Raw genomic sequence first — 23,320 nt, forward strand, 5'->3', positions numbered from 1 at the left:
TGTATAAACTGAAGTTGTGATGTGTTGTCAACTTCGCCTTCTTCGCCCAGGTGAGGGCGCCAAAGACCATCTTATACATGGAACAATTTCATGTGGCACAAAACATTTATTTCTGTTGGAAATAATCTCCATGATGTAAATTCCTCGTGTGAAACGGACACAAATTGATTGAGCCTACTACCACCAAAAGCCTACTTCGTTTCAGCACCTAGCCCCCCCCCCCTTCTCTATTTAACAGAACTTTAGTAGCCTATCTTTGTCATTACTGTTAGCAAAGAAATACATTTTCATAAACTTCAGATAGCCATTTAATAGAACTAGAACAGATAATAGATGAAACATAGTGGCCTAATAGCTTGTAATGATGGAAGAGAACACAACAACTGAACCATGAGTATACCTTTATTTTAAACAAAGTCTCCTTATACATTCAAAATATGATCTTTGTTGAAAAACAAGGTCTCATTCTGTCTCAGGATGTGCATATGGATGTTCAAAAGGATACTTAAAATAAACGGAGAAAATATAAAAAGTTCTCTATGTGTGTGTGATGTTACTTAAAACATAAAAAGTGAATATTGCAACAGGCGAGCGAACATGTGGCAAAGAACAACAATGTGGTAAAGAGAGCCATTTCCCAGACATTTTTTCAAATCAAATGTGTCAACAACTTTCAGGCATATGCACAGTCACAACGAAGGGGTGGGATTTAACAGTAAGTCACTAAGAATGCACATCAGCTTTCAAGAATGGATGAGGACAGAGCCAAGTCAGTTGTACTCAAGAGCACTACAGGAGGATCACTTCACAACAAGCATTTATTGCTGTGTTCCAACAACTAAATAGCTTTGTAATGTAGGTGTCTCCGACCAGAGCTGATACTGGATCACTACCAACATCTAGAGCAAAGACAGGTACAGGCGTTTAATGTGAGGAAGCAGCTAAGTGTCCAACCACACAGAAGGAGAGGTTGGGGGGGGGGAGGGGGAACAAATACACACCAACACTACAGTGCCAAAATAATAACTACTGGCAATAATACAATCCACATTCCAGACAGAAAACATTCATTCAGCATTCAATGGCAAATAAAAAGTCATCCTACGCATTCAAAGGAGGGGGCTCACCGTATCATTTAAAAACACAACAGCAGTACTTCAAATAAAAATGCACCGTCTTTAAAAGGAAAGCTGTCGTCGGGACACTTACAATATTCACACTAATTCTTGCTCAAAATAGAGATCTATAGGATAATTAAGTTATATCTAAAATATATATATATGTATGTCTATATATATATATGTATATAAATAGCCCCATCCCTCAATGGACATGGTGATGGCACAAAACACAGTTGAAATAATCTCATGGGATGGTTCCAACCATGCACTTCTACCACAGACTCTATTCCGGAGGCCAAGTGGTCATGGTAGTTTCAGGTGGCCCCTCTGCCTTATCTGAGTCCTCCTGTTTTGGAGCCAACTCCACCCCCACCCCCCACCCCCTTCCGACCCCACCCCTCTCCCCCAGATGTTCCCCCCTCCCTGCGCGTCTTTCTGAAAAGCACATGAGTATAACCGGAATGCAACAGAGTTAGTACAGGGCGGGCGCTGTTGTGTTCAGGCGGTCAGCTGGAGGTGAGAGAGGGGACGTCAGGGTGCGGTGTCCCTGACCAGGCAGGGGACACACTGTGCGCTCGCTGGTGGGTGGGCGGGCCTAGACGTGGGGAGCTGATCTGTCGTTGGTGACTGTGGGTCGTAGTTTGACGGTAGCAAAGGGGTTCCCTCCACTGTAAAAGAGAGGCAAAGGTTTAGATGGCTAAAGTAGTTATTGACTTTTGTAAATGATCTGCTAACAGTGGATGAAACTCATCGGGGCCTAATTTGTTTGACGAGCAAAGTGCAAAGTCTTAAGTCTAACTTTATTTAAGTCGGAATAAAGCTAATAACTAGGAAAAAAACAATTAACTAATTGAGCACCATGGGCCTCAATGCCTCATCCGCAAACGTTGAGGAGACAGATCACCACGTCCGGATGTTACAAGGCAGCTACAGCTCAAGATCTTTGCTTGTTAATCGACTTCGACTTTGCACTTTTGCTCGCCATTTCAATTAGGGCCCAATTGTCTTAAGCTACTCACCCCAGGAAAGGAGGCTTGGGGATTCCATTCGGTACACCCTGTTCAGAAACGTAAAGAAAAGATGCAGGCATAAGAATGAGGAACTCAAAACACATATTTCACCTGTGCCTCGTCTCCATTCCCCCGGAGTGGAGACTTGGCCGGCATTTTGGACAGACTGGTTCAATCAGGATGTCAACAAATCATTCTGAAAAACTGCAGCCCCAGTGCTGAGGGCGAACAGTGCGTACACGATGACCTCACCGCACGCGTCAGGAATCCTGATCATCTGGAAATGCCGGCACTCTCCATCTCTCCGCACTGACAATCTAATCACACCACTACCGACTCCAGTGAGTGCAAAAAGGGCCGTTTGAAAACTAGATATTATCTCCCCCAAAAATCACACTTCAGATATACGCGTGTGTGTAAACATCAATTATTAGTATCTGGGTAGAGGGTAGAGTACAAAAAAATCACATTCTGATGATTGATGAAGGGGGAGTACTTCCGAAAACGTCTTGAATGGTTTCGGTTCTTCCGAATGACAGTATCTAATTACAAAACGATCACAGCGCAGTACGCTGCATCGCTCTCAGGTGACAGTTGTACAAACACAACGTTTTTTTGCTTAACCAAAACAACACGCCGTGAGCTGACACTGAGCAAACGACAACAGTATCTCCTCCTCACACAGCCTCTGTGCAGAAGCCTCCACTCCACCCCAAACCCCACCCCAATCGCTGAGCCTCTGGAGTCCACCAGCAGGGGGCAGGCTGGCATATCGGGAGATGTCGCTGGCGGGTCCCTTGGGTCTCTTGGGGCCCTCGGCCCACACCTGCCGACCAGCCTGCCTGCCTGGGACTCTCCACCCACCAAGGTGGAGTGCGGTCACCATGCTCTGCAGTCACCTGACTAAGTTTATCAGTGTGTGTGTATACTGTATAGGTGTGTGTGTGTACTGTATAGGTGTGTGTGTGTGTGTGTGTGTGTGTGGTTCTGGCCACTGATGAGCATTGCTGTGTGGTGCGGATGGCTGGCTGCGTCTTGCTGGAAAGCCTGAGACTGCAGTCCGTGGCGGGGTGCAGTGGGAGCGGGAACACAGCCAGAGACTCTCCAGGCTCCAGGGGCTGTTGGGGGCGTGTGTGTGTGTGTGTGTGTGGGGGGGGGGGGGGGTGGGGGGGGGGGGTTGTTCAGCTGACGCAGGGATCGGCTAATTGATGCCGCGGACGTGCCGAGCTGGGCTTTGGCTCAGCGCCTGTCCCTGTCTGACTCGGCATCTCCCTCCCAGCGCCCGCACCTCGCCATTTACCTCTCCATCTGTCATGTCTCTCTTGTCTCTCCGTCTCTCACTTCTCACTCGTCTCTGTGTACTCCTTCGCTTCTCTCTCTCTCCATCTCTGACACTTCCCAAGGACTCTGGTGTCGGTGTGTATGATTTTCACTGCTCCTCACACCAAAGGCAATTCTTCTTTATTTTTCTTTCAATGTCATGTCACTGTCCCTCCCTTCTCTCTTTCATTCCTCGCACACTTTCTCTCTCTCGCGCTCTCTCTCCCTCTCTCTCTCTCGTTCTTTCTTTCGGTCTCTGTCTCACTCTCTCCCCTCTGCTTCAGTGCAGACACAGAACCAGGCTGGGAGCATTTTTGAAATGTCTATTTATTTTTCGAGATGACAGCAGCGCTGCGCATTCCGCGTTCCCTCCCCTGTTCTTCTTCTCCTTCTTCTTCTTCTTCTTCTTTAGCCGTCGCTTTTTGCTCGGCAGTAAAAGGGGAGGAGGTGAATGCAGATCACCCTGCAGCCTTTCCCCTTCTATACGCGCCTCCACTGAAAGCCTCCACACACATACACACACTCTATCTCTCTCTCTCTCTCTCTCTCTCTCACACACACACACACACACACACACACAGGCGTATAGGGCCCATTGATATTCACAGTATTCATGGTCTGGTCCATTTGTCGGCTCCAGCAGAGTCTCTAGCCTCAGGTGGGGACAAAGGGAATGAAGGGGGGATGGAGGGATGGAGGGATGGAGGGGAGCGGAGGGGAGCGGAGCGGAGAGGAGGAAGCGAGAGATGGGACTGACTGTTTAGCGAGTCCCTTCACTGGGGTCGGCCGGCCAGTGTGCTCTGGTGCCCGTTTCAGGTTTGTCCCCCCGGGGGGGCAACCAGATCCAGATCCAGTGAGCGAGAGAAAGAGAGAGAGAGAGAGAGAGAGAGAGAGAGAGAGAAAGAGAGAGAGAGATGGACTGGGATTGGAGGAGATGTTGCCGCATGGCTGGGCCTGCCTGTGAAGCGGCGGTGCGAGGAGAGAGAGAGGAGAGGAGAGAGAGGAGAGAGAGAGGAGAGGAGAGAGAGGAGAGGTGTCCTCTGTGCTCAGTGGCAGTGATCGCTTTTGAGAGGTCAGTAGAGTGAAGAAAAACACGACAACCCAGAGACTGTTGCCAACTTCCAACTCTTCCTCTGACTGATTTCTTTTTTTCACGCTATTTGTCAGAGTGGAACTTGAGTGTTATTTACAATGCTGTTTCACTTTCAAGGACTGCCTGGGCCTCCCACAGTACACGAGCACACAGACAATAAAACATCTCAGACTGACCGGTCATCTTTGCTCAACACCTTCTAAGCTCCTCAATAAAGACAGAGAGAGACAGAGCTGAGTCGACTATTCTATCCCTCCGTCTCACTCACTCACTCACTCACTCACTCACTCACTCACTCACTCACTCACTCACTCACTCACTCACTCACTCACTCACTCATTCACCCACTCATTTCCTCCCTCCCCCACTCACTCACTCTCTCCCTTACTCCCTCTTTCACTCCCTCACTCTCTCCCTCTTTCACTCTCTTTCTCACTCACCCATTCACTCACTCACCCCCTCATTCCCTCCCTCCCTCCCTCCCTCCCTCCTTCCGTCCCAACATTACTTTAAGGGTTAACCCAGTGGCAGTACTGACCATGCTGTCTGGAGAGGGACTGGAGGTCTTGCTGGGGCTGCCCTGGTCAGTGTAGTCGGCCGGCGGCAGGAGCACGGGGGTCTCCTCCTCCCCTCCATACCCATGGGAGTCCATCCTGTGGGGGGGAGAGAGAAGGGCTCAGAGACGTACACCACCTCAAAGAATCATCTCCACACATCTCCAGCGCCGTCACTCATTTTGTTTACGAGGCACGGTTAGATTTGATTTAACAACCGAGCGATGCACACGCGGCGATGGACTGATTAAATTCCAAGGCACGATTAAAACGTCATCTTTGCCGCATCACGGTCAGCCTTCAGAATACAAATGACGTTTTGCACTGGGTTTTTTTTGCAGTGGGAAAACTAGGGTAGACGTGCGTCCCAGGCTTAACAGAGACAACAGAAAACACGTCTGAAGTCTAAGATCAAACAATAGGCATTGTATTAGGCGAAAGGTTTTTATTCTCTGCAGTTCATGCCTACGTTGCTGTAACACAGGCTTACCTGTTTGTCAACGCCGACTCACTGTAGGGCCGGCAGTAAGATGACGGAAACCATCCTCGTCTGTCGAGACAACAAGGAAATCGTTAATCAAAAGCAGAAAGGCACGCACAAAGCGCAGTTGATCAAATTCCATTCTGTCTATGATAAAAGCTTTGGTGTGTATATAAGTGTGTATGTGTGTGTGTGTGTGTGTGTGTGTGTGTGTGTGTGTGTGTGTGTGTGTGTGTGTGACACTCTCCAGGAAGCTAAGTGTTTGGTGGAAATGACTAGGGGACTAAGTGGGACATGCATGTCAACGTCTGCATTATGCCATTAGCGTCTCGAATGAGAGAAATCACTGTGCGGCTGCCGCACCTCACAGTTCTACTGCTGGAAATCATTAGGTAAAAAGTCATCTCTAAAAGCATGTCAAGATATTGGTTGCTAAGAAACTGCCTTACGGAAAGCCACTGCTGTTTACATCCAGGCAAAAGTGAGCCTTGAAACATTCAATAATTGCTTCTTGTCAAGCCGTTGGATAAAAATGAAAAAAAAAAAAAAAAACAACCTCGGCTGACCTCCAAAAGGACTAAACGGAAGGAGACTTGGTCATACTAACGAGATGCCTTCACACATCACATGCCCAGCTTTAAATGGCACCTCCTCGGTGGCACTTTCATAAACCGCTCACTTGTTGTGGAGTTGTTGGTGTGTGGCTGGCGCAAGACAAAGGCAGGGTGAGTCTAGTAAAGGGAGGGCCCAGTGAGAGACCAGGGGAACAGCCCTTTATTGTTATCTGACCTTGTGGACCGTATCATTACGCGGCGTTTTGGCCCTCGGAGCCCCGGCCATAACGTGGCGTAATGGTGCTTGGGAGTATCTTAAACACTCATTAGCCGGCCAAGATAGCAACCGAGGCGATGCCATGGGAACGCACCTACACACCTACACAGTACTCACCTACGCACTCGCTACACACGGAGCATTAACGAAGACATTAACGTTTTTTTTTTTTTTTTTTCGAGGCTGGTCGCGTCTGTCCGCCGGCGGCCTCACCCCTGGGGCTCTCTGACCCGAAAGGGGGAGCGAGCGTCTACTTTGACCTTCTATTAGCCAGCGCTGCGCTGCTCTGTGCTGTGAGTGTGTGAGTGTGTGTGTGTGTGTGTCTCGTCTGGCATGTCAAGCATTCCCAGAGAGTCCTCTGAAGCGAATCAGGAGCGAGAAAAAAAATTAACAAAGGCCAAGAACAAGTATTTCCACTCCGGGGCTAGGCAATGGTTACAAAACGCAGACCTGCAGCAGGGGAGGGTGACTATGTGTGGTGTGTGTGTGTGTGAGTGTGTGTGTGTGTGTGTGTACGTGTGTGTGTGTGTGTGTGTGTGAGATGACTACGTAGTTGAAGGAATGCGATTCTAGTCTTTGGTTTTCTAGCAACCATATCAGCGATGCTATGTAAACCTATGCAAACACTGATGCAAGAATGATTCCTGGACACAATGTGTGTGTGACACCAGTCATGCATGCGATCTGGCATGCAATGAAAACACACACACACACACGTCAGTGCCCTGTCTGACCTGAACAGTGCTCCAACACCTGCCACTCCAGGGAGACAACATTATTGTGCTCTACTTCATACTTGAACATCACAGATTTCAAGACAGCTCAGAGTTGGACTCTACTGCATACTGTATGCGTCCTATGTATCAGGTAAAATGACGAAGTGATAATAATCAAGCATTTGCATTTACAACTTACAACTTTACAATAGTTGAGTACAAATGGAGAACGTAACTCTTCAAACCCCACCACAATATAACTTTAACACACTCCTCAGACACGATGACTTCCCGAACCATTTCCGGCAGTGTGAGTCTCAGTTCCCCAGTAGCTAAGAACTCATGCAGAAGCACTCAACACTATACCGCAAGTAAAGGGGGAAAAAAGAGTCTGTCTGATATGAGGAATAAGGGACCACTCTGACCCACAGTGTGCTCCATTACTGAGAAAATAATCCCCATCCATCATCAACGTCTAATGCAGAAAACACTCAGCCTGGCTTGGGAGATAATGGAGGCTGGACCCACAGTCCGGGTCAAAGATGCTGGTACTTTCCCCCGTAGACGGACGGAAACATTTCAGTCACACCGTCGCCCCCACCACCACCACCCCTGCCCCCAACCGCCTCCACCCTCTCACTGGCCATCCCCGGGCCTATGTCCACTCACTGTCCGGTCTTCTCCAGCTCCCCGTACAGCCAGCCGTCCTTCTCCTCCTGGATGAGCAGGGTGATGAGGTCGCCGTCGTCGAAGCTGAGCAGCGTGTCGTTGTTGCCGGACGTGTGGGGGAAGATGGTCAGCACGCGCGGCTTGCGGACGTTCATGTCGCTGGACACCGAGGCCGACCGCGACAGGCCACTGCTGCCGAGACTGTCCTGGTCTGTACATTCTGGAGCGAGACATGGGAACGCCATTAAGAACGGCACGGCTATCTAACTCACCTCAAATAATTGCATTTATTACACTTTTACAAACATTTATCAACTAACATGATCTTCGCATAAAATATACAAACATCAGTGTTTCCCACAGAATTTAATTCCATTTGTGGTGGTAGTGTGTTTGTGCGCAAATTTTAAACAAATTTGCGCAACGTACTTATGATGCTAACTGGATTTAATTGCGATTTAGCGTCATTGTCATCAACAACAACAATCCTTGCTGGATTTTTAAAAATGTATTCTTTAAACGGGCATGCATGTTTGTTGAGGGACAGAGAGGCTGCACAAAGGTGTGCATAGCTCTGCAATGAAAGGAGTTCATCTAGTTTAAGTAGTACAACATGAAATCATTGTGTGGTGGTCAGTGTTGATATTGTGGTGGGCCGCCACAAATAAGTCAATGTATGGGAAACACTGAACATGCTACGATGAAAAAGTGGTTCATCGTGACATGGAAAACAGCCTTTGTGTAGCACATGAACTTTTCAGATTCTTGGCACGAGCGCTTGATGAACTTAAATGAACCCCGTGACGAAAGGCTTACCATTCCTGTATCCAATTCCCATGCCTCACTCACAACCCCCCCCCCCCCCCACACCCACATTTCCCCACATAGTTTTAGGAGCAAGAGATTTCATTAGAACTGTCTGGCAAAAAAAAACAAAAAAAGGAAAAATCGATGTGACGGCTTCATTAGCTCCTCCGGTTCTTCTCCCCCTGTCTTTTCTTTAAAGGTCAGTGCACATGTCCTAACTGAAACATGCACCTTCCCACAAGGATGAGAAACAGCCCTTGGGGAAGGTAGACAGATCTGCCGGCGTCAGCACCACCAGAAGTAGCAGTTCAACTAAAGAGAGCGAGAGAGCGAGCGAGCGGGCGGGCAGTGGCGGTGGTGGTCAGTACCTGAGTTGAGGTCAACGGAGATGGGGCTTCTGGGAATGTCCTGGGTGAACATGTTGGCCAGCGGACTGATCTGGGCCTTCAGGGCAGGCGCAGGTGGAGGCCCCACCGAGTCCTTCGAATTGTTCTGGAAAAAAAATAAATCCAAACGGCAAGACTGAGACCAGGAAATGGCATGATGGAAAGACAGACACCGTTCGTCCCAACATTTGGGGCATCTGATTTCTCTCTTTGTTGATTTAAGGTCTTGCTGGCAAAACCCGTTATACTGAGGCTCGATCATCACCGACTGAAACATCAAAGTTTATTTGGCCCGTGACGAGGACAAAGAGTGAATGAACACTATGTTGTTTTACTACCTCTGAATGTTTATCAAGATAACAGCCATAGTATCAGCTCAGATGCTCACATTCCAACCTAATAAAAACTCTCAGCCTGACAATATGTGGTATTCCAGTAAGGTGTTGGCTTCCTATCTGATTCCACTCTCTCGGTATTGGTGATAAGAGCTCTTTAACTCGCTTGACGCAACTTCCTCAATTCATTCAATCAAACGAGTGCATTCTTCACCATCTCCAACATGATACAACTGACAATCTATTGCAACAGATAAGATAACCGACTCAAGACTAGAGATTAGTTCATCTCGGTGATACGCTCTCTCGTGAGGAGGTGGAGGAGGATCAGCGGGGAGCTGGTAGAGCGGACTCACCCTCGCTAAGCGCTCCATGAGGGGGGAGGCGTCTGGGGTCATGGACACTGGGGTCTGCAGGCCCTCGATCATGGTCATCACGGTGTCCGGCACCTTGGTGGCGTCGCTGCACTTGTCTTGCCAGGTGGGCAGCTTGTCTGTCAACATCTCTTTGGCCTGTGCCAAACAACACAGGGCGTAAACTGGGTATAATATACAACTACACAGTGCACACACCCACCAATAATGTACTGAACTTGGCTGGAAATATGGTTATGGTTATGTGCCTGAGCTTGCCTGGAAACATGGTTATTGTTATGGTTATGGTTATGGTTACAGAATTGGGCAGACACTTAATTAGTATATTACTTTAAAGTAGACATAGTAGTATATTACTTTACAGTATATAATACTATATCTTTATACTATCGTATATAAAACTATAAAGTATAGTTATCAATAGAGAATAATATTATGATATCTCAGGACTCAGAAGGCCCTTCCAAATCATTTTAGAAGTCCAATAGGGTAATATGGGACTGTTTTGTGATTGGCGGCCTCACCCTGTCGTGGAAGCTGGACATCTCGTTGGTGAAGGTGCAGTGCTTGTCCACCAGGAAGCAGAAGCGCCTCTTCTCCTCCAGCAGCGCCTCTCGGCAGCCCTCGGCGATGAACTTCTGCATGTCCACCTGGCGCGTGGAGATGGATCGGACGCACTGCAGGGACAAGGGGGGGGGGGGAGACGGGGTCAGCTCGGCCCAGAGTGGAGAGAGGCGTGGAGGGGTACACAGGGCTGCTTCTCCTGCTCCGACACCCAGCCCTCCCAACAGGGAGGAGAGGAGAGGAGAGGAGAGGTCCACACATGCACACACACACACACACACACACACACACACACACACACACACACACACACACACACACACACACACACACACACACACACACACACACACACACACACACACACACACACACACACACACACACACACACACACACACACACACACACACACACACACACACACACACACACACACACACACACATATATACAGTATACACACACACACACACACACACACACGCGCGCGCAAACACACGCACGCACACATGCATGCAAACACACACACAGACACACACACACACACACACACACAATCTAAAGGCAAAAACCTGCTCACATCCATCCATCCAGTGAAAGACTATTCATATCACACGATCCTAATTTCCAACAAAAGCAAACCATGTGATCTCCGTGTACAGATTTCTACAGATGACACTTGAGAGTATATTGCTGACCTACACCTCCACACGTATGTGACAGTCTGTCTGTAAAGGCAATTTTGAGGGCCACGGTAAATCGTTTAGTTGCGCGATCACACGCGATGTTCAAAGTCCATAGTTCATACCATCAGTGGAAAAAAAACAGCTGTTTGAGCTTTCAGTCAGAATTCGTGCTTTGCTCCTCTATGGAAACCATTCCACACCCCCGCCCCCCCCCCCCCACCCCATTCTTCTCTGACAAGAGTTGTCATAGCGACAGGGAAAATGGTCCATCTCCCTGGTGTAGGTTTCAGTCTGTTGTCACAACCCTTCCCTTTAATGTCTGGCTCCACTTCCACTCCCTGTGCCCCTGTCCCCGGCGACAAGGCTGCTCGCTGCTCGCTCCTCTCCGAGACCAAACAAGTGCCCACTGTGTGCCTCCATTTCTCGCCATGCCGCATCCGCTGACACACACCAACCCCAATTACACCACAGGGGGGTTCAGTTGAGGAGACGACGTCAAACTACTGCTCTTATCTGTGTGTGTGTGTGTGTGTGTGTGTGTGTGAGAGTGTGTGTGTGTGTGTGTGTGTGTGTCTCTGTGTGTGTGTGTGTGTGTGTGTGTGTGTGTGTCTGTGCGTGTGTCTGTGCGTGTGTCTGTGCGTGTGTCTGTGCGTGTGTCTGTGCGTGTGAAATTCATATGATATTCAAGTGGCTGTTGCCTGCACTGTCAGGTGAGGCTGGAGAGGTGTGGGAGAGGAGAGGCGAGGAGAGGAGGAGAGGAGGGAAGAGAAGGACACTTTAAATTTGGACGCCAGTCAATACTGGAGAGAGCGCGAGACATCAATCGCCTGGGAGCAGACTATTACTGTAACTACAAATAATTTTTCCGCCGAACGCGGCCACATCGACCGGCGTGTTCAGACGCCACGCCGTCAAGACAACAACAAAGACAAATGGCACACACTCCCGACTTCTAATCACCTTCCCAAAACAAACAAACCACTACGACAACAAGTGCGCCAAGCATGAAAAGCTCTGCTGGGGATATATAATTGGCATAGTTATTCCATTGATTGATACACGAGGGGAGACAAACACAAACAAAACAAAAAAAACAACAAACGATGATAACAAGACTGATTTCGGTCGAGCGCCGTCTGTGCTTACAGGGGGGGGGGGGGGGGCCATCTCTCCCCCCCCCCCCCCCCCGACTGCAGCAGCGCCGCATTGATTTACAGCACAAAAGGAGCCGGGGCGCTTAATGCACGCGCGCTAATGAGACGGAGAGCGGAGCTTTTGTGGGGGCTAATGGCTCGCAGGGCACCGAGTCAGGAGTGAGATCACCGCTCCGCTGCGCCCCACTACCCCCCCCCCCCTCCCTCCCCTCCCACGGCCCGCTCGCTGGCACAGGAGAGACACTGTCATTGTGGGCGTGGGGTCAAATAGGCCGGGGGTGGAGGAGGGGGGGGGGGGGTGGAGGAAGGTGGAGGTGGAGGTGGTCAGCTGTGTTTGGGGGCACGACAGAGAATGAAGGACATGCATAGAAGGTGCCACACCGACGTGGAGAATCTGCCTGAGGCTGAAGGCGTGGTGCAGTGCTGGGGACTTTTGTTTGGTTTTTGTGGGTTCCATTGTTTGTACTCGAGGAATATTTTCACTTTGGTTTTTTTCCCCTCATGCAAAAGATCGAGCGCATAAGCGCAGCATAATATGGTGCTCAGAACTACAGCAGCACAGTAGAGAGCTCAGTCACAGGCTGCCCTTGGAAACATCGCATCAGCTGGAGCATAAAGCGCATGACATTTTATGCTAAATACTTATGAAACCGGGTAAATGGGAGTCATTGTTCTGCACTATCTGCAGGCAAAGATCACAGACAGTCCACCCACACACACTCAAATGTCCTGCGGTCCACCAACAACAAAACAACAACATCTGAATGCCACACAGACCAACACAGGAGAGCTCACGCAATTTAAATACCAGACTGAACTAGAACAGGTCAAATGGTTAGGACAGTTTGTGTTTATCATTAGCATATCATTCTTAGTATTGTCCGACTAGTCTTATTCTCTATTACATAAATGACATAATCTAAAATAATCTGTCTCTATAGTAATCTATAGGACTCTCAATCTGAAATCAGGCATATTGTGCGTTATGCATGCTATGTTCAGTAATATATTTCCCTGTGCTGTTGTGTACTTCATAACCTTGGTATGGCTATGAATGAGGTCCACTTGTTTAGACGGCTCACGTGTGACCTCACCTCGTTCTCCTTGACCTCGTACTTAGAGGAATGCTTCCCCTGGCTTTTCCTGCGGAGCTTCTTCAGGTCCGACTGCGAGCGGTCCAGGGAGTCCTGCTTGATCTTGTGCTCCGACTGGTATCTTTTGAAGGTGGCCTGGGGGGGAGACAACCGTGACACAATCGCTGCATCAGTGACAAAGCGAGAGCTGGATCTGTGTGTGTGTGTGTGTGTGTGTGTGTGTGTGTGTGTGTGTGTGTGCCATTACCCAAGCCCACACAGGTTTGGCTAGTACAAATTTAAGAAAAAGTAAAAGTCCCCCCCACCCTCAATCCTGTGTTCTACCAGCACCATGTGTCCATAGGCACGTCACTTAAACATGTGCAATTGCACGTCTACAGCAAGAACTGGGCAAGATGTCTGGCCTCCAGAGCCGAAACCTCCCGAGCGTCTCTGCTCACCGTCATGTACTTGACATCCAGATCGGTCTTCTTCTCCAGCTCCGCTATGATATCTCTGTGGAACTTCTTCATCTGGAGAGGAGAGGGGGGGGGGGGCAGAAAGAGAAGGAAGCAGATATTTTTCAGTTTGGATGCGACTGAAGGAGTTTCTCAACAACATACTCAGATGACAAGACGTAGTGCTAGGGGAAGGTATGCGTGTCGTAGCTGATAACGGCCCTAGAGGAGAAATCCTTATCGGTGGGGTCGGCTTATCGGCGACCGTGGCCAAACATTAACGTCACATTTCTCCTCCATGTGCTCCAGAGTTATGTCAGCTTGGAGAGCCACACTGGTTACTAAGCAATCAGTGTGAAGTATAAAAACAGGCCACAATAGAAGTACAGGTACTGGAACAATACGACGAGGAATATAACTGTAAAGCCAATGTCTCTTTGTGCGTGTGTGTGTGTGTGTGTGTGTGTGTGTGTGTGTGTGTGTGTGTGTGTGTGTGTGACTGTCTGCACCACGCTGTCCATCTGTGCACGGTTTTAATCTCCAGACTAATGGCGGTCTAATGGAGACCTCCGTCATCTCACTGTGACATTCTATTAGTGCTGGACCGTCTCTCTCTCTCTCTCTCTCTCTCTCTCTCTCTCTCCCTCGGCGAGCGAGCGACTCGATCAGATAAACGGATAAAAGGGATGGAGCGTGAAAAAAAAGGGAACGCTCTGAGCACTGTTTGTGTCCCTCGCTTTCCAACAGCGGAACTGCTGAGGCTGAACTGAGTGGAAGGTGTGCGCTAATGCTACTGCTGCATCAGTGCTGGAATGAGACAGAGAGGGGGAGAGAGAGAGTGGGGGGGACAGAGAGAGAGAGAGAGAGAGAGAGAGAGGGAGAGAGAGAGTGGGGGGGACAGAGAGAGAGACACACACACAGAGAAGGAGAGACAGGGACAGAAAGAGAAAGAGGGAGAGAAAGGGAGAGAGAGGGAGAGAGAGAAAAAGAGAGAGAGAGAGAAAGAAAGAGGGAGGGAGAGACAGAGAGATAGAGAGAAAGAAAGAGAAAGAGAGAGAGAGAGCAGCCTATTCAGATTATGTGGTTCTACGCAGCCTCATGCAACCGTATGGCAACCCCAGCAACCACAAGCATCAATCACTTATCCGATCCCTGCTCCGGTCATGTGGGGTGGCAGACTCACCGTCTCCTCCAACTCCTGCTGGACCTTCCTTTGTGTCTCGGAAATCTCCATCAAAACAACACCTGTGGGAACACCATTCATCATCATCATCATCATCATCATCATCATCATCATCACCATCATCATCGTCATAGTCATCGTCATAGTCATCGTCATTGTCATTTATCAGCCAGGCTTTCATTTCCTTATCCTTCTTTTGTAAACTCCAGATTAATCATGGTTTCACTGAGAGCCTGTAGCAACAGAGACTGGGACCACTAGAGACCTTGTACATCTTGTACCGGTAAATAACACTGGATGAAGGACTCTTCAAAGCTCGTTGAAAGACAACACAACTAATGGTATATTCTTCAAGTGAGCAAAACATATTTACATTTCCAAGTACCATATTATGGCAATTGCTGTCTGAACTGGCTCCAAGAAATGCCTGAAGTATGTCTGGTGTCTGATGATGAAAGTATCCTTTCATAATGACATACAAATAATGAGTTTCTGTGAAATGAACTCTATCACTAGTGCCAGAACTTGTGAACATGCAGATTCATTTGCTCATTTGTCGACAGAGAACATGCCCGTCAGTCACAACAGAGAGGCATCACGGTCAATAATGATATCTCCAGAGGCCCAGACAAAACACACAAGACCCAGACAGACCATTCAAAGCAAGTGTGAACACATGCAATCACTCCCTCACTCCCAGTAAAAAAAGAGAGGGATCCAGGCATTCCACATTATCACGGAGAACAATATACGAATCGGACTGGAATATTCTGGTGGTGCCGTCTCTTACAAATGATGGGCCGTTTGCCTGTGTTCTGTCTGACTGGACTGTAAATATGCAGCCTGGACCAGCTGCCGGGGAGAGCAAAGGGACCCGAATAAAACAGCCTGGGGCTTTCCAAGCTCATCTCACTGCTGTGTTAGACACCAGGAGGAAGCACCTGTGTTGGTTAACAGCTGCCATTTTACAGTCACACCCCTGTTATTAGCAGGTTATGGCATCTGGAGCCAAAACTTGCGTAAACAAATCTCGCCGAAAAGTAAACAAAACAGCAACGACGACGACGACGACGACAACAACAGCCAGCGAGGCGCGATAACCGGCGGGGAGTGCGAAGGCAAGCTTCGCCGTGGGGAGCGCCACACGTGCTTATGACAACAACATCGCCCCCTCGGCTAAAGGTCAGCAGAACGTGCTGGTAAATGCAGCCCTTTGTATGCGCGGCACGGGCGTGCATCGGCGCCGGCTGTTTTCACAGCTCTAGAAACAACCTGCACCGCGGACCCCCCCCGCCCCCATACTCCCCCCCTACCCACCCCACACACCCCAGCCCGACCCCCTCGGAAAGGTTACCGCTCAAGTCATGAAACAGCTGAGTGAGACACACACACACACACACACACACACACACACACACACACGCCGGCCCATGCCTCCCCTCTCAGACTGCACTCAAAGTCTCTTTTGTCTGACGACTCATCTCGGATAATCACGACGGCGATGGTTTTGACTTGATCCAGTCAGACTGGATTGATGCCAGCGCAAGACATTACAGGAAAACAGGGTGTGTTCCAACGACTGTGATCACCTACCTTCCCCACTTAGCTCCCTATTTAACACATGAAAGGCAGATTGGGAACACATAAACATCTCCATTCATTACAGTGAAAGTGCTATCATAAGAAGAACACTTGGGACACTGAGGGCCTCTCCGTGGACATCATGTCAGTCCACTCCAACTACTAATGAAGAAAACACATGGAGAGATTCCAAATGAACACATACAAGTGTGAAGTGAAGCAACTAGGGGATCTAGAATTGTCCACGGAACATTGGAGAGCAGAATGTAGAACTTGTCCAAACGTAGTTCAAACGTAGTTCAAACATAAACAGAATGCATTTACCTGCTCTCCCACTCTCACGTCAGCCCTGGCTGATTCATCCCGAGTCTCAGACTCAGGGACCAGCCCTTTGGATTGTCCATCTGACTGAGTTTGGCTGATCATCACCGACTGACCCATGGTCATCGGTATGTCATCCGCTCATGACCGCTTGAGTATAATGAAGTGCAAAACGCCACCCCTGACCCTTGCTGATTTTTTCAGTTAAATGGTTGAGTTGTGCAAAACTGGTTTGACTCACTAATATTACCTCATTCTGCCTCTGGTGTGTGTGTGTGTGTGTGTGTGTGTGTGTGCCTGCCTGTCTGTGTGTGGTGTGTGTGTGTACAGTATGTGTGTGTGTGTGTGTGTGTGTGTGTGTGTGTGTGTGTGTGTGTGTGTGTGTGTGTGTGTGCGTGTGTGACCGAGCGTTCACATGGGCCTGTCAATCAGTCACTGAGAGAGGTTCTCGCAGCTCGTCTCGCCGCGTCTCATCCCGGACCGCTGCCAGACAGAGCCATCCATTCTCACCTCCCTCCTCCTCATCACCGAGCCTCCCACTGCCAGGACACTCTAAGTGTGTACGTGCGTGTGTGTGCGTGTGTGTGTGTGTGAGTGGGGAGGGGGGGCATTCATGCTGTGCGCTGTGCAGTGATGATTACTCGCAGCAGAGGTAGTTGCTCTTGCGGCAGATCATGTGCATATTTTGACAAGAGAGAACCTGAAATGATTGATTGGGAGGGCGGGGGTGGGGTGGGGTTGCTAGGTTGAGGGGGGGTTATTGCTCGTGATCCGATGACATCTTCAGACCGCCGACTCAAACGGGAGACGTGCAGGAACGAGTTAACAGGAAACAGTCAGCCGGCGCTCAACAGGTGTGTCTCTGTGAGCTGTGCCAACCCTTTTGGCGGTCCCACCTTTTCTCAAAGCACGGGCGGCTGCTCAGCAACCCTGATACCGGGGCTTAAACGAGAGTGCAGGGAGTGGCCCAGGCAGCAAGGTTGCTAGGGATGAATTATTATGTTCCCTTCTGCTTCCTCCACCCAACCCCCCCCCACATCTCCACCCCCCTCCATCTCAGACTGATACACCGCAGTGACTCAGAAAAGGAGCTTTAAAGCACGGGTGACTCAAGCAGAACTCCTGGAGCACATGCACGCCCTTTTGTCAGCTCGATTTTTTTTTTTCGTTTTTCTTTTCTGGAAAAATCCACTGGCGGCTCATTATTGGCCAGCTGGCTGGAGCTGCCAATGCAGAGAGGAAGGTGCAAGCTGCAGGTCTCCGGACCAGTTGGCTGTTTAGTGCTCGAGAGCACTTGACTTTAGAAAGAAAAAATGAGAGAAAAAAAAAAGAGTTGCCGTGTTTGCTTTGGTGGAGGCCACACTGTTTACACTGGGGCCACGCAATGCCCACACACTGGCTACAATCATTCCGGTCACCCACACAGTCCTCACCCTTGTCTAGCTTTCTCTCTCTCTCTCCCTCTCTCCCTCTCACACACACACACACACACACGCACAAAGACCATTAGCAAGCTATTACATAAACAAAGTGAGACCCAAGTGCAATTACCGTGCTGCTTAAACACAGATAATGTGCTACATGACATTTTAGATATGGGCTAGGTCTCTGTAGTCATATGGGGCTGACCTTAACCCACATGACCCCTAGCTGACCCATGAGATAAAGGGCAAAAAGACAGTCGAGTGGAAAAGTTGTGGGAGCTCAACACACCTTAGGAGGAGTGTGAGTAACCAATGAGTAAAAACCCTTGCGACATGGAGGAAGACTCATTTGTTGATATAAGGCTAGTCACAGCCTGCTTGTCACTAAAGATCCATGAAACATAAAACTAAAAAAATGAAGACATGGAGAGTCCTGCCATTTTGTCACCGTCTCTGCTTTTCACAACGTAAATAAATAAATCACGCTGCTGCAGTCACTTCTGTGACATGGGCCCTATCTCCTGAGAGATCAGCAAGAGAGAGCAAGAGAGAGCAAGAGAGAGAGAGAGAGAGAGAGAGAGAGAGAACGTAAACACAGTGTGCAACAGTCGGTATCAGGTGCGCAGGTGTGTGGCTGTGACGCAGGCGGAGACTTCTGACAGGTGAAGGTAGGTGACAGATGAGCAGAGGGGGAGCACAGTGGGTGGCAGGACACTGCTTGGGCCCTGTTGACCACCGCTGCTGTTCTAGAGAGGAGGTGTGAGAGGTGAGGACAGAGGGAGAGAGAGAGAGAGAAAATGAGAGAGAGGTAAAGAGAGAGAGAGAGAGAGAGAGAGAGAGAGAGAGTGAGAGAGAGAGGGGGGGGCTCAATAGTCCAAACTCTCGGAAAAAACAGCCTCTTGAGAACTTCTGACGTTATGTCCTGGGACGTTGATGAATAAGCTCTCACCACACAAACATACACACACACACACACACACACACACACACACACACACACACACACACACACACTGTAAGCATGCCTGTGGCCAACCCTGCGCCAGTTTACAAGATCAAACCACCGCAGCCAAATCACATCTCCAGTTGAGAGGCCAGACATTTAGCACCCTCTTCCACTGGCCAGGTCACGCACACCCTCCCAGGCAGGGGGACAAGTGTCCCACACAGCCCGGGCCAGGCCACCGGAGCGAATCCCCCGCTCCCAGTCCAAGAACAATCTCATTTCCCCAGTGGGGCAGGGCCTCCCCGCCTGGGCCCAGGGTTGGGCTGCCCCTTCGGAGCTAACTTAGCACTCCGCATAACTCTGCCAGCCTCTGAAAGGGTGGAAGGGTGGAGGGTCAAATGAAGCCCTTTGTTGGCTCACATTCCAAACCTGGCCGCATTTCAATTTCATTCCGCTCCCCTGGGAGATGCCTAATATTCGATCTCGCATTACCACAATACCGGCGAAACGCAAACACAATCGCTTCTATATTAGACGACAGTGTCACTGGCGTGGTTTTGTTTTTTGACAAGAAACGAGTCGTGTTTTCACGGCAGCTGCACACAGACACACGGGGGGGTAAAGCTTTTGATATTATTGTTCTGCCTGACTGTATACCCGTGGGGGGGGGGGGGGGGGGGGGGGGGGGGTCTATAATAAGAGGTGCTTGCGCGCACCCAATCAAGTGCACTCTATGGCAGGAAGGAGCCGGGAAGTCTGGTTCCCTCTGCCATGCCTGCTCCTGTGTGTTTGCCTTGCTGGGCCATTCCACCAACGCGCTTATCGGAGACAAAGGGTGCCAATGGAGGGCTGTAATGATGGCGCAATCATTACTTCTCATTAGTCGGACAAACATGGCCGTCACATCAGCCGTGGCGTTTGGCTGGTCTTTAGCGTCCCATTAATCCTCATTTGAGGGAATCCTGTGAGGCACAGGTGGGTAAAACGTTGGGCGGTTGTCAGGCGTGTGCTGGTCGTTCCTCTTTTTATCGCAGACACATGGCCATTAAGAGATAAGCTTATTGATACGTTCACACCGTTGCGTGAGCACCAAGTCAAAGCTCAACAGTTTAAATGGACGTGCATATACACCAAGTGAGAGTTTGAACCCACTGAAATGCCATTTGACATATGGATACGACAACACATTCTTGTGCCCTGACAGCAATGGCTTTGACAGTAGCTTGGGGGACTTCTTAGGGATAACTCACAGGGAGCTTTCTTCTAATCTCAACAAATATATTGAGCAAAGAGAGAGAGAGAGAGAGAGGGAGAGAGAAAGACAGAGAGAGAGAGAAAGAGAGGATCTAACTCAAGACTACAGTGGCATACAGAAACAAGCATGGCTGAGTCTCATCAGTCTCATCAGTTCTCTGAGACCTGGCGGACTGCACTAATGAGGGAAGAATGAAGGGGGGGGGGGGGGGGGCTTTTGGTGCGGCAGATGGAGCCGAGACGATGGTACGCTCTCTCAGGCTCCCTCTCTCTGTTTGCTCGGTGTGTTTGCATGCCGCCTTCAGCGCTACGTGTGAGAGAGTTCACACCGTCTGACCGGCCGTCTGCAGTCTGAGACGGGAGCGAGCCCAGCCACATAGCTGGAGCCACAGACACTGCACCCATTGGCTGCAGGGGAACTACAGCAGGCCAGCAAGGCCAAAAAGCACCAGAGTCCTGGACTCAATGAGAAATATGAACACACGGCATAGAGGCTCTGCAGAAATTCATAATGATCTCAATAAATATTCTCTGCAGTACGTGAGTTATTATGATAGTCTCTCATAAGACAGGACTCATCTAATGACACACATTAATATGGCTAATAATGGGTCATAGGCAGTCATTTTCCTTCATATTATAAAAAGCCATAGAGTATAAAAATAGGCAGTGCTGTGGGCTTCCCTATCTATCTGAGAGACTGTGAAACAGCGCAAGTGAGAGCCTAATGGATGATGACAAATGAAGCAACGCTTTGAGGTGAGCTTGTAAATGCACTCTCCCCTCCTACACATGTGTATACACACACACACACACACACACACACCACACACACCACACACACACACACACATCTCTGTCTGTGATCCCTTAATGAACCCAATGGATACTGAATCACTGACAATGGAGCAAATACGCCAAAATGGAGCCAAAAGAGGCACTGAGCAGTGCCTCTCTTCAGACACATGCGCTGTAGCAAAGAGAACTCTGTTTTTTCTCTCAGGGCTGGATAGAGATGGGCAAATCAGCCCTGTGCTTTCCTGGCCACGTGTGCCATCATGACTCATTCTCCCTGGCGTTGGCGAAATGGCTGGTGAAGGCACCAGGCTTCAGGACCAGCCTGGGGCGGGCAGACACTCACCCAGCTCTCTGGAGACGGGCGAGACGGCGGCGTTCTCTCCGATCTTGGCCACGGCGTCAAAGTACGCCTTCCCAGCCATGTTCATGGCTGTGGTGAGAGGACAGAGAGCATTTATTATATGATGCATTGATCTTTTGTACACACCAATGAAATACAATTCAATCATCCGCACAGCACAGAGGTAACCTGTACCTGTCACAGACTTCTCATAGCTCTTTCCCAAGTTGACCAGGTTCCGCAGTGCTGGGTTGAAGTTTTCCACAACATTCTGATGAGGACAAAAGTGAACATTAACAATTAAACACAACTGGACAAAAAAACAGGAATAGAATGTTGGTCTGTCTCCTTTTCCACCGGGATCTACAGTGCCAGGTTGTGATGTAATCATTTTGCAGTGACACTGTTTTTTGGTGTTCGAATCAGAAAACCAAACCTACTGGAAATACATTTTGCCTACTTTTTATTTCTTGCCAAGTAAAGGACACTGTGGTAACAAAGTATGCTTGAGACAAGGTTGACCTTAGTCTTCTGAGAATGATGCATGTCAGAGAAATCTCAAACCCTTTATCAAGTTGTAAACTTTTAAAAGGCAACAAGAGGGGTTTGTTTATACAATCCATAATACAAAAATAGCCCAGCAGAACTTGTAATCATTAACTTTTTAATTGAAGCAAGCAAGGCCAAAGTCCTTCTGAAGACGTCCCTGAGCTAAGTCTCTAGAGGAATGCAGCTCCCTACCAGAAACGCCGGGTAGTTCTTCTTTCAATTCCCCAGGCACACCCTCAACAGAACAATACAAAGTCAGGTATGCAACTTTTACACCCCGCAAAAACAGGTTCCTTCATTCCATCCCTGAAACCAGCTCTAGCTGGGGAAGATTAACCTACTGTGAAATAATTAAAGTCCCTGTCACTTTCAACTGTTTTAAGTGCATTTGGTCCAGACAAGGTAGGCCTATAGTTCAGGTAGCAAAAGGAGAGGAGAAAAGCAACGCTTGCAAATTAAGATTAATCTAAGACAACTTTAGACACTCAAGACGTCACTACAACATAGCTTGTTTTGTGCTCGAAACAGATGCTATTTAATCTGTTAGAGACAATAGGGTTTTTTCCCCTTAGAGTTACCATTAAATAGCCTACCCTTTCGAGATAACAGTTAGGTTAGGTTAGCCTACAGGTGCAAATGTGACCGTCCGAACGTAGCCCATTTAACACCAACACTGGACATGTGTTTTTCTGTTTCCAGCCATAATAAGGCATGCTTGTGTTTTTAGACACTTCTCGAGCAAATTATGTCAAAGTCGATAGAAAAGCCTTCACCATGGCACCCACCAATCGCAATCTGAACATGCGCTATTTACCTTGTATGTACTTTCAGTAAGCTTATTCACGTCCTCTGGGTCTCTCGACATATTGCTGGTTATTCCTGAAAGCCCACGGAAAGAAAGAGCAGTATTTTCTCCCCGCACAGAATGTAAATCCAATGATACACAGCCTTTTCTTCAGCTCAAACCGGTCTCCGCTTTCGTAGTTTAATCAGAAATCTTCAAAGTCAAACCTCTCCAGGACTAAGTGGAATTGAGTCAGCGCAACTGTGCGCCCGTGGCGAAACCACAGACTGCGACCTGTAGTCAAACTTCCCTGCGCTGACTGGAAGGACAGAGGAAAGGTGGGATTCGTGACGTCATGGTCGTTGTTATGCACTTTCGATGATGTGCAAGCTAGGTATTGCTGTCAAAATTGACGTCTTCAACTCCATGGTATCAGTTTTTAGTAATACATAGGCTACTCTGTTGAAAGTAGCCTGCTTATCACCATTTTAGTGAATTCTCATAA

The 23,320-nt window shown here is 48.9% G+C and overlaps 1 protein-coding gene across 1 annotated transcript; it reads right to left on the bottom strand.

The window, feature by feature from the left end:
* Window positions 1–1,531: 1,531 nt before the first annotated feature.
* On the bottom strand, window positions 1,532–23,132 carry baiap2l1a (BAR/IMD domain containing adaptor protein 2 like 1a). Its single transcript, XM_062527110.1, has 14 exons — window positions 22,846–23,132; window positions 21,678–21,753; window positions 21,486–21,572; window positions 14,819–14,880; window positions 13,639–13,710; window positions 13,199–13,333; window positions 10,222–10,374; window positions 9,680–9,835; window positions 8,971–9,094; window positions 7,796–8,015; window positions 5,589–5,648; window positions 5,083–5,197; window positions 2,141–2,178; window positions 1,532–1,789 (listed from the first exon to the last, which is right to left on the bottom strand). Exons 1-14 carry the CDS (start codon window positions 22,894–22,896, stop codon window positions 1,717–1,719), a joined length of 1,422 nt encoding a protein of 473 aa, XP_062383094.1. The 5' UTR covers window positions 22,897–23,132; the 3' UTR covers window positions 1,532–1,716.
* Window positions 23,133–23,320: the final 188 nt, after the last annotated feature.

This window comes from Sardina pilchardus, chromosome 22, assembly GCF_963854185.1.
Source record: "Sardina pilchardus chromosome 22, fSarPil1.1, whole genome shotgun sequence".
Classification (NCBI taxonomy): domain Eukaryota; kingdom Metazoa; phylum Chordata; class Actinopteri; order Clupeiformes; family Clupeidae; genus Sardina; species Sardina pilchardus.

Coding starts and splice junctions, on each gene's coding strand:
- baiap2l1a (XM_062527110.1), bottom strand. CDS start 22,896: ATGTCGAGAGACCCAGAGGACGTGAATAAGCTTACTGAAAGTACATAC. Junction 13,711..14,818: donor AGCAGGAGTTGGAGGAGACG/GTGAGTCTGCCA, acceptor TCTCCTCTCCAG/ATGAAGAAGTTCCACAGAGA. Junction 9,836..10,221: donor TGTCCAGCTTCCACGACAGG/GTGAGGCCGCCA, acceptor TGTTTGGCACAG/GCCAAAGAGATGTTGACAGA.